General features: G+C 36.6%; 1 protein-coding gene across 3 annotated transcripts in view; it reads right to left on the bottom strand.

Annotated features, from left to right (window-relative positions):
• The window catches only part of OPHN1 (oligophrenin 1), a 692,544-nt gene that overhangs the window by 516,815 nt on the left and 163,335 nt on the right, over positions 1-12,394 (bottom strand). For all 3 annotated transcript variants that reach the window (XM_055565218.1, XM_055565216.1, XM_055565219.1), the window contains exon 3: positions 1,360-1,455. In XM_055565218.1, coding sequence (XP_055421193.1) covers positions 1,360-1,455 — 96 coding nt within the window. The remainder of the gene's footprint in view (positions 1-1,359; positions 1,456-12,394) is intronic.

Genomic DNA, 12,394 nt, shown 5'->3' with positions numbered 1-12,394 from the left:
CCATATTTTGCCGCATGGACTATAGTCCACCAGCCTCTTCTGTCCATGGGATTTTCCAGTATTCTAGTAAGAATACTAGAGTAGGTTGCCATTTCCTTCTCCAGGGGATCTTCCTGACCCAGGGATTGAACCTGCATCTCCTACGATGGCAGTCTCCTGCATTGCAGGCAGATTCTTTACCAGGGAAGACTTATACTTTGCTGATACTACTTTAACTTCATAACTGACACAAACACAAAGCTCTTTTTATTTCCAGTGTTCAATTTCCTAATTATAACATCTTTGAGATGTTATATTAACCACATTTTACAGAGGAAAACACTAAGGCAAGTCCTTAAATTCAGTTCCCAAGGGAGATGTCAAATCTCCTGTTGCCTGAAAAGTATACATACCTAAATGCTAATATTAAACTTTCTAGGGGATTTGTTCCTTAGAAGAACCTTATTCTGAATTATTTTGGGAAATAAACCAAGAAATTAATTTTAATTCTTCACCAATAAATATATTTTTTCATGTGTTTTGCTCAGTCATATCCAATTTTGTGATCCCATGAACTGTAGCCCACCAGGCTCCTCTGTCCATAGAATTTTTCAGGCAAGAATAGTGGAATGGTTTACCATTTCCTTCTTCAGGGGATATTCTTGACTTAGGGATCAAACCTGCATCTCCTGCATTGGCAAGTGGATTCTTTACCACTGTGCCTCCTGGAAAGCCCCATTTTCATGTTTTAGATTTTTTTTAAAGAAAATTCCCCTGCAGACTGAGTCAAAGACCTAAATGGAAGCTTAAGGGATATTTTTTAAAATATATTTTATTTATTTATTTTTGGTTGTGCTAGGTCTTTCTTTCTGTGTATAGGCTTTCTCTCATTGTGGTGAGCAGGGGCTATTCTTCATTGTGGTACATGGGCTTCTCATTGTGGGGACTTCTCTTGTTGTGGAGCACAGGCTCTAGGAGCACAGGCTTCAGTAGGTACAGCACATGGGCTCAGTAGTTGTAGCTCACAGGCTCTAGAACGTGGGCTCAGTAGTTGTGGCACATGGCCCTGTTGCTCCGAGGCTTGTGGAATCTTCTGGGACCAGGGATCGAACCCATATTCCCTACATTGGCAGGCAGATTCTTATCTACTATACCACCAGGGAAGTCCAAAGGGATATCTTTTGATTGCTTTTGTATGAGGAAGAAATGGGACTAGGAGGGAATGTTTCTTTATGTTTCTTGAGCAGTCTCCCAGGAACTTAGGACAATAGGTGACAAAGGGGGATCAAAGATTCCCAAGTTCTCTATATTCACCAAGGAGGCTGCTTTTTCTCAGACCTGCTTTGAGAGTTACATGGCCACAAATAGCTGAAGACTTACCAATGTTGATCTCGTCATCAGTCAGCGTATCTCCAATGAAATCAAACTGAAAGGACTGCAATGTCTGAGAAAATTTCTGAACAGCAGAGGAATAATCTGCAAAGGAAGGAAAATGGGAGAAATGGTCAATGCTGCAGCCTTTTGCCTGATTTCCTCATCTCTGGTAGGACAGACAGGAGAAAAACAAAGGGAAGTGCTCCCAGCAGGTAGCAAATTGCATTGGAAGACGTTAAAGAAAAGATCAGACCTTCCACAGAAGATTTGAGCAACTAAAATCACATATTAAAGATGAAGTAGGGCAGCTTAGTGAAGTCCTCTGTTTAAGTTATTGGACATTCTTTATCCTCAGTCCCTGTCCTATGTGACCGACCTGTGAGACCTAAAGCTGCTTAGTTCTACTCTTAAGAGTCTCCTTAAGCTTTTTCGAGTACCTATTATGGACAATGGACTAGATACTTTCTCAAGTCTACTAAACAAATATTCACAGTCATTTTACAAAAAACAAAAAAAGAGCTCCAGGTTCCACAGCTAGCTGGGAGAGCTGGAACTAGAAGCCTAGTGGTCTGTCTGCCTTTCTGGGAACTTTCCTATGACCACATAAACAACACTTTAACATTTTACACATTAACCAGATGGCTGGCAGCTTTAGTGAAGGTACTATCTGGCAGAAACACACATTTAAATTCCTCACTGAGTATTTACTAAGGGATTTAAAATAAGGAAATAGTTGATGAAAAAATGAGGGTGGTATGCCAGACATATGTATGTGATTTTTGGTCAATGATTTTAAATTTTATTATACAAAAGTTTATTGATGTAAAATTAAACACAATTAGCTACCATTATGACAAATTGTCCTTATTGAAAATTTTAAAATATGACCTTCACCAAGATCTCCAGTCAAACCTCCAACTTTGTTACTCTAAGAGTATCATCATCATTTGGGAGCTTAATGGAAATACACATTCCCAGGTCACACCCCAGACCTGCTGAATCAGAAACTGCATTTTTATATAATCCCTAGGGGATTCACATGCTCTTTAGAGTTTGAAGAGCACTGCTCTCACCAACTAAAGTAACACATTAAGACCATATTCTAGGAAATATCAAGCTACTTGTAATTTTTGTTCCCCCTTTCCTATTTCTTCTTTCACTCCTTATATCACCATCCCCCAACTTCATATCTATCAGATATACAAGCTACAGAAAGTTTTTGCTCTCACCCTAAAAGAAAGAGAGACAATGCAAACAACAGTATCATGGTTAGACTATCATGGTTAAACACAATAAAACATGCTCAAGCATTTGCTTGGAACAGATAAACCTGCAAAGAGTTTTATTATCTTTTTGTCTATGTCCTGTTTTCATAAGTTCTTATTTTCATTATTTAGAACCTTGATCCTTTGAACACATCAATGGCAATAATAATAATAAAAATACTTCACAGAGATTGGAGACTGAAGACCAGGTTACCATGCCTTTTCAAACTTCCACATTTTAGAATCACATTTCCACTTCAAATCTAGGCCACATAAATATGAGAGGAGTATGCATACACTGCCTTCCACATTTCATCAGCAAAGAAAAAACAAAACTGGTTCCATATCTGAAAATCTTTTCTTTGGCCTCTTTGGCCAGCAGCAAAAAAAAAAAAAACACACAACCCCAGAAGTTCCCATGCACTCTGCTTGACTCTGGGAAATTATATATAATATTCATTATATTGCTCTTTCACAAATACCAGGATTTCATAAATTGAGCTAAGCTAAGTAGAGTTATAAATGACTTCTCATTTAGAATTATATGAACCTTTAAAAAACCACAAATATTACAATTTTCAACATTTACAGTATTTTGTAAGTAAAGGCATGGACTGAGAAAGCAGATACATTCATTCCCCTTTTCATTATTTGCACCAACACTCTTCTCCAGATTTCTGGGACTTCAAAACACTACCCTTATATCTGCACACAGCTTGAAAAGGTTTATGAAAGGCTCTGCACAAATATCTTTCATTTACCCTCCCCAAGTATCTAAATATTGGTATTACCATCCTCACCTTATAAACAAACCCAGAAAATGAGACAATGCAGCAAGTCACATGCACAAAAATACAAACATAAATTAACAGCTCTTCATGAAAACAGTGTCTCATTTATTTGGCCTCTGTACCAAGGGAAGTGCCAGGAAAGACTCATATTTTAGATAAAACTGTTAGGAAATTTCTTGACTACAAAAAATCAACAGATAACTTAGAAAGGCTTGTCATGGAAAGGACATTCATTTTCTTATCATTCTAAAGTTCACTGTATCACTGCAAACCATGTAAACTCACCCTTATATCCTCCCTGATATTTCCCCATCCCCACCCAAAAAGCCACTCTCTCATAATTTTTCAAACTGTCTTTGTTAGTTCTCTCTCCATCAACTACTTATTTATTCATGTGTCTTCTATAATGTTTTACCCTCATCTTTTTCTAATTCATTTAAGAATGTAGTTGAATAGTGCCTATGAGGCAATTGAAGTTTTATGGGAATGAGGTAGAACATAAATGGGATTGATTAGTAAATAATTAATTTATGTTACACAGATTACAATTTGTTTTGAGAAATCTGTATGCAGGTCAGGAAGCAACAGTTAGAACTGGACATGGAACAACAGACTGGTTCCAAATAGGAAAAGAAGTACGTCAAGGCTGTATATTGTCACCCGACTTATTTAACTTATATGCAGAGTACATCATGAGAAACGCTGGACTGGAAGAAGCACAAGCTGGAATCAAGATTGCCAGGAGAAATATCAATAACCTCAGATATGCAGATGACACCACCCTTATGGCAGACAGTGAAGAGGAACTAAAAAGCCTCTTGATGAAAGTGAAAGTGGAGAGTGAAAAAGTTGGCTTAAAGCTCAACATTTAGAAAACAAAGATCATGGCATCCGGTCCCATCACTTCATGGGAAATAGATGGGGAAACAGTGGAAACAGTGTCAGACTGTATTTTGGGGGGCTCCAAAATCACTGCAGATGGTGACTGCAGCCATGAGATTAAAAGACGCTTACTCCTTGGAAGGAAAGTTATGACCAACCTAGATAGCATATTCAAAAGCAGAGACATTACTTTGCCAACAAAAGTCTGTCTAGTCAAGGCTATGGTTTTTCCTGTGGTCATGTATGGATGTGAGAGTTGGACTGTGAAGAAGACTGAGCACCCAAGAAATGATGCTTTTGAACTGTGGTGTTGAAGACTCTTGAGAGTCCCTTGGACTGCAAGGAGATCCAACCAGTCCATTCTGAAGGAGATCAGCCCTGGGATTTCTTTGGAGGGAATGATGCTGAAACTGAAACTCCAGTACTTTGGCCACCTCATGCAAAGAGTTGACTCATTGGAAAAGACTCTGATGCTGGGAGGGATTGGGGGCAGGAGGAGAAGGGGAGGACAGAGGGTGAGATGGCTGGATGGCATCACTGATTCGATGGACGTGAGTCTCAATGAACTCCGGGAGTTGGTGATGGACAGGGAGGCCTGGCGTGCTGCGATTCATGGGGTCGCAAAGAGTCGGACACGACTGAGCAACTGAACTGAACTGAACTGATACTTTTCAACAGAATTATACAGAATATCTTTTTTTATTTCTAACTTGTTTAAGTCTGCACAATGTCTTGGTAATTTATTAACCTGTAATTCATTCTTTTTGTTGATAAGTGGTATCACATTGCATAAATATACCATAATTCATTCATTCACCTATTCAGGAACATTTGCAATGTTTCTTGCTTTTTATTATTGTGAATAAAAACTGTTATAAATGCTCATGTAAAAGTCTTTCTGGTTCATATGATTTCACTTCTCCCAAGGAGTCCACTCTAGGAGTGCAATGAATGGTTAATTGGTAAGTGCCTATTAATTAAACTATACAAGAAAAGGTCAAACTGTCTTCCAAAACAATTGTACCATTTTGTATTCCTATTAACAACATATGAGAATATCAGTTGATCCACATACTTTCCAGCATCTGGTTACTTCTGCATGTTAATTTTAGTTATTCTAATGGGTATATAGTGGTATTTAACGTGTTTTACTTTGCATTTTCCTGATGACTAATGGTGATGAGTATCTTATCATATACTTATTGGGCATTTGTCATATTTTTTTCATGAAGGGTCTATTCAAACTTTTGACTGTTTTATAATTATGTTGCTTGTTTTTTTATTGAGCTATAAAATTTCTTTATATATTTTGGATATAAGTTTTTTGTACATATATATATGTATCTCAGATACTATTTAAATTAAATAGTATATTTAAATTAAATAGATAAAGTTTTAACAATCTGAGGGCTGCCTATTGAAGAAAAATGAGTGAATTTTGATTTAAAAAACCAGCGAACTTTTTGGTATATAAAGTTACCCTAATCAAATCACCTTCTTTCCAGCTCTGTAATAACCACTGAAAACCAACAGCCTCATAACTATAGTAGCTATGAAATCAACAGTTTAGCAGCCACTGGAGAAGGCAGAAGGGTGTTAGAGGTTCACAAGGCCTCACTCTCAGAAAATTATCACTATTTGTCCAGTTTGAAAGGTAGAGAAAGCTCCATTCTTAGAGTTTATCTTTGCTTACCTTAACCCAAAGTTTAGTCTCTGTAAACAATGCTGCCATTGAAGCATTTATCAAAAACAATCATCTAAAATCGTTTAAGACTATGATGACCTAGGGCAATGTACAAATTGGAGTTATAAAGAGATGGACCAAAACACTTGGTTAAATAAGGGCGTGGGGATGACAGATTAGAGAATGACATGTCCAAAGGGGTCTTAACAAAGATTCAAACTCTTCCTAGAAATCTAGAAAGACACATTCATGCAAAGAAAAATATGCACACTCTGGGTTGTGTGTTTGCCCATGAAAGAATTCTCTTTCTCTTCTGCCTAAATTTGAGGCCCTATATAAGCTGGAACAGAGTAGTACGGAAGAGTTGTAAATTTACTGGCTGAATATATAAGAAATGCCTCAACACATACGAAAGCCCTTTGGCAAAGCTTGGAGACTTACAGGTTCAAATTATTTCATAAATTCACTGCCCAAACATTAGCTGAACACTAAGCTAACCTATCAAAGGCTTCAGTGGCTTCGCACAACAAAAACTACAGACTTTAACACAGAAATAGTCCAGGAGTTCAAAATACAAACAAACAACAACACTTACAACAAACCCTGGGGATTGGCATATGATCTAACTTTCAGAGTTGTCACACTATATTATTTTAAATGTATCCTTTCCAACAAGAAGTTTAGAAACACAGAGAACACTGGCCTGTACTTAAGGAAAATAATGTTATCAAGAGAAACTATCCATGAGGAAGCCCAGACATTGGACTTACTAAAAACAAAGAATTTAAATTAGCTATTTTAAATATATTCAAAGAATTAAAGGAAACCATGCCTAAATAATTAAAGGAAAGAATGAGAATGATGTGTCAACAAATAGACAATATCAATAGAGAGTTGGAGATAATTTTATAAGAACTAATTACAATTTCTGTACCTAAAAAGCACAATAACTGAAACAAAAATTTTACTACAAAGGCTCAAGGATAAATTTGAGCAGAAATTTAAAAGAGAAAGAGTCAGTGAACTTGAAGACAGGTCAAGGAAGATAACCCAGTTTATGGAAACTGGGGGAAGGAAAAGAAAATGAAGAAAAATCAGCAAAGCCTCAGAGACCTGTGTAACACCAACCAGCATGACACTACATACATAGTATGAATCCCAGAAGAGGAGAGAGAGAGAAAGGGAGAGAAAGAACATTTGCCACATTTGATGAAAAAAACTAATCTGTACTTCCATCAAGCTCAGCACTTTGGAAGGAAGACAAACTCAAAGATATACACATCTAGAAACTTCACAGCCAAACTACTGAAAGAGGAAGAAAGGAAAGTTCTAAAAGAATCAAGAAAAATTGACTTATCATGCACAAGAAAGTCTCCATAAGATTAACAGCTGATTTTCATAAAAAATCATTAAGGCTCCCAAAGAGTGAAGTGACATAATCAAAGTTCTGGGGGAAAAAAAACTATTAAAAAATATTCTATATCTACCAGAATTAACCTTCAAAAATTAAGAGAAAATTAAGATATTCCCATATTAACAAAAACTGAAAGAATCTGTTGCAAGCAAAAGAGCCTTACAATAAATGTTAATGGGAGTCTTCCAGGTGAAAATCAAAGAACACTAAATAGTAATTTGACCCATACGAAGAAGTAAATGGCAGCAGGAAAGGAAATATATGAAAATATAGAAGACATAGTAAATGTATTTTGTTTGTAACTGTTGTCTTTTTGTGTATGAATCAAAATAAAACTGTGTATAGAAATAATTCTAAAACAATGTTGAAGTAATTATAATGTATAAATTGCAATTTATATGAAAATACTAGTGCAAAAGAAAAGGCAGGTAACACAGCTATTTTGGAGAAAAGTTTTTATAGATTAAAGAATTAGTATTATCAATCCTACATTGTTAAGATAACAATTGTATATCCCAGGACAACCCATATATATAGTAAAATATATATAGTAAAATAAACAACAAACTAACTAAAATAGTGTACTAGGAATTTTTTCCACAGAAGAAGACAATAGTGAAAGAATAGAAGAATAAGAAACGTATAGCAAAAATAAGTAGCAAATGGTAGAGGTAAATCCCACCTTGTCAATATTAAATTAAACATGAATGTAGTAAAAATTCCAAATTCATGAAGTGGTAAAATGGATTTATAAATTAAAAATACAATGATCCAGAATCTATGGAATGCAGCAAAAGCACAAGGGAAGTTTTTAACAATACAAGCTTACATCAGAAAACAAGAAAAATCTCAAATAAACAATCTTAAAGTTACACCTAAAGGAACAAGAAAAAAGAACAAACAAATCTCAGAGCTAGGAGAAGGGACAAAATCATGAAAAAATTAGAGCAGAAATAAATGAAATAAAGACTGCATTTACTTTTCAATTGAGATAAAACTCAAGAAGCTAAGTTTCATTATGACTCAAAACCTGATAGATGCAGTCCTACTTCTTAAAGAGAAGAGGAACTAAAGAGCCTCTTGATGAAGGTGAATGAGGAGATTGAAAAAGCTGACATAAAACTCAACATTCAAAAAACTAAGATCATGGCATCTGGTCCCATCACATCATGGCAAATAGATGGGAAAACAATGGAAACAGTGACAGATTTTCTTTTCTTAGGCTCCAAAATCACTGCAGATGGTGACTGCAGCCATGAAATTAAAAGATGCTTGCTCCTTAGAAGAAAAGCTATGACAAACCTAGACAGAATATTAAAAGCAGAGACATCACAAAGGTCCATATATTCAAAGCTCTGGTTTTTCCAGTAGTCATGTATGGATGTGAGATTTGGACCATAAAGAAGGCTGAGCACTGAACACTTGATGCTTTTGAATTGTGGTGCTAGAGAAGACTCTTGAGAGTCCCTTGAACAGCAAGGAGATCAAACCAGTCAATCCTAAAGGAAATCAACCCTGAATATTCATTGGAAGGACTGATGCTGAAGCTGAAGCTCCAATACTTTGGCCACTGGATATGAAGAGCCAACTCACTGGAAAAGTCCCTGATGCTGGGAAAGATTGAGGGCAGGAAGAGAAGAGGGCAACAGAGGATGAGATGGTTTGATGGCATCATCAATTCAGTGGACATGAGTTTGAGCAAACTCCGGGAGATAGTCAAGGACAGGGAAGCCTGGTGTGCTGCAGTCCCCAGGGTCACAAGGAGTCAAGACAGTACTGAGCAACTGAACTACATCAAAAACAAGCATATTAAACAATGGAATGCCCAAGGGATTGCCAGGCTTGGTGGTCTGGGCTGCTTTCAAAAAAAACAGTTGTTCTCTTAATATATGCCTCCCTTTATACTTACAAATTTAATAGCTTAAATGAATCCTCATATTAACATCTGTTAGTGCTGTGTAGTTTTCCAAAGCACAATGAGGTAGTGGAAAGATCACTAAGAGTGGAATTTTAAATCTTGGCTCTGGAATTAATCAGCTTTGTGGGTTTGGGCAAGTAACTTCATATCTCTGGGCCTTGATTTTAAAAAATCCTCACTATTTAATAGTTACTGTGATTTGCTTTCAGTTTATACATAACACTGTAATATCATCTATCTCAGAGAGTAATTGTGGAGATTAAGATGTCATAGCACAAAAACTAGAAATCACTTTATAAATGCAATTCTTTTTATTTTAAAATTCAGCTACTGTTGCTGCAGCTAAGTCACTTCAGTCATGTCCAACTCTGTGCGACCCCATAGATGGCAGCCCACCAGGCCCCACCGTCCCTGGGATTCTCCAGGCAAGAACACTGGAGTGGGTTGCCATTTCCTCCTCCACTGCATGAAAATGAAAAGTTAAAGTGAAGTCACCCAGTCGTGTCCAACTCTTAGCGACCCCATGGACTGCAGCCTACCAGGCTCCTCCATCCATGGGATTTTCCAGGCAAGGGTACTGGAGTGGGTTGCCATTGTAAGACAGCTATGAACATTTAATTAAAACATTTACTCTTGTCTTGTAAAAATTAAAATCGACATTTTAACTAATAGACTAATAGAACTAAATAGACATTTCTCCAAAGAAGACATACAGATGGCTAACAAACACATGAAAAGATGCTCAACATCACTCATTATCAGAGAAATGCAAATCAAAACCACAATGAGGTACCACTTCACGCCAGTCAGAATGGCTGCAATCCAAAAGTCTACAAGCAATAAACGCTGGAGAGGATGTGGAGAAAAGGGAACCCTTTTACACTGTTGGTGGGAATGCAAACTAGTACAGCCACTATGGAGAACAGTGTGGAGACTCCTTAAAAAACTGGAAATAGAACTGCCATATGACCCAGCAATCCCACTGCTGGGCATACACACTGAGGAAACCAGAATTGAAAGAGACACGTGTACCCCAATGTTCATTGCAGCACTGTTTATAATAGCCAGGACATGGAAGCAAACTAGATGTCTATCAGCAGATGAATGGATAAGAAAGCTGTGGTACATATACACAATGGAGTATTACTCAGCCATTAAAAAGAATACATTTGAATCAGTTCTAATGAGGTGGATGAAACTGGAGCCTATTATACAGAGTGAAGTAAGCCAGAAAGAAAAACACCAATACAGTATACTAACGCATATATATGGAATTTAGAAAGCTGGTAATGACAACCCTGTATGTGAGACAGCAAAAGAGACACAGATGTATAGAACAGTCTTTTGGACTCTGTGGGAGAGGGAGGGGGACGATTTGGGAGATTGGCATTAAAACATGTAAAATATCATATAAGAAACGAATCCCCAGTCCAAGTTCAATGCAGAATACAGGAAGCTTGGGGCTGGTGCACTGGGATGACCCAGAGGGATGGTATGGGGAGGGAGGTGGGAGGGGGCTTCAGGATGGGGAACACGTGTACACCCATGGCGGATGCATGTTGATGTATGGCAAAACCAATACAATATTGTAAAGTAAAAAATAATAATAATAATAATAAATTTTTTTTAAAAAATAATAAAATCGAATTGGATGATCAGTGGCTCTTACATAAAAAATAAATAAATAAATAAAGGATTATGGACTTGTCAAGAGAATGATAAAATATACAGAATTTCATTTCAAGTTCACAGAAATTCTGATGTCTACTTTAATAACTCTGCAAGATAAGTTTATGGTCTCCTTTTAGCTCTCACAGCCTTGAGTGTATGATTTTGCCTCTTTTAAATAAAGAACCCACTCACTAAGACTGATTTGACCAATAAATCCTGTTCCTAATCCAAACACATAAAAATGCTGAGTTAAACACAACAAGTGAGTGCCTCTGTGTGTCTTTTAAAATAACCAATAGACCTGAAAAGCAAGAAAAAGAAACTCTCAAATTGTAGAAATAAAGAGGAAATTCAGAACCAGAGCATAGAACAGTAGCTGAGGCCAAGTAGCCAGTGGAAGGGTATGAGAACTAGATACAGTTGATTCTCATCTTTTGCAGATTCTCTAAATGCATATTTGCCTACTTACTGACATACAATTCCTAGCAGAGATCATGAAAGTCAACAATGCTTTCTTGTTTCAACTCTCATATCATAAACAAGTATCCTTTTTGTGGTCTGTTTATTGGCATGCTTTTCATGTTTTTTTCTGCTTTTTGTTGGTGATTGAGCTGTTTAATACTGCCCCTAAGCATAGTGCTTAAATGTAGTCTCATGTTCATAAAAATAAGAAGGTTGTGATATGCCTTACAGAGGAATTTCATACATTAGATAAGCTTCAATCAGGCATGAGTTATAGTATTATTGGTCATGAGTTCAACGTTTTTAAAAGGAAACACACAAAAAGCAAGGTACGTATTGATCATTTGATAAATATGTTGTAACAAGAAGACTAAAGAAACCTCTGTATTTCCTCAAGGAGCAATGGTTCTGTATTCACAAAGTCAGTGTTTCTAATGACTTTAAAAAGATAATTATCATGAATAAAAATAAGTGACTGTATGTGGGAATTGGGATTTTATCAACAAGCAGGGGTAATATTCTGTAGGAGGTAAAAGCTAGAGTGAGTTTCTGCATGAAACCCACTGGCCTAAAATGTTGCAGGGAATACAGCAGAGAGTCAAACACAGAGGTAAAATTAACAGTAATCAAGAACCACAAGTTTTTGTTGGTTGAGGTTCAAATTTGTACTTTGCAAATAGGTTAAAAGAAATTAACTTTAAAACTGATCATGAACCCACACCAGCAAGCTCCAAGAAGTAAAAGGATAACTGTCCCATTAAAGATGCCTCCAGAATCCAGGGTACATGAGGAAATTTCAAAGAACTCCCACCCAGGAGAATTCAATAGTCAAAAATTACAACTAATACTAGGAAAGTAACATGAGAGCCAAAGTAAATCAGAATACTATTTTCTGAGAGAACTAGAATCACAGTACAATCTAAAAGGTATTTTAATATATATATTTATAATATT

This window comes from Bubalus kerabau, chromosome X (assembly GCF_029407905.1).
Source record: "Bubalus kerabau isolate K-KA32 ecotype Philippines breed swamp buffalo chromosome X, PCC_UOA_SB_1v2, whole genome shotgun sequence".
NCBI classification, from domain to species: Eukaryota; Metazoa; Chordata; class Mammalia; order Artiodactyla; family Bovidae; genus Bubalus; species Bubalus kerabau.
Note: the sequence above shows the minus strand (reverse complement) of the source record. Positions and strands in the feature narration are given on the sequence as shown.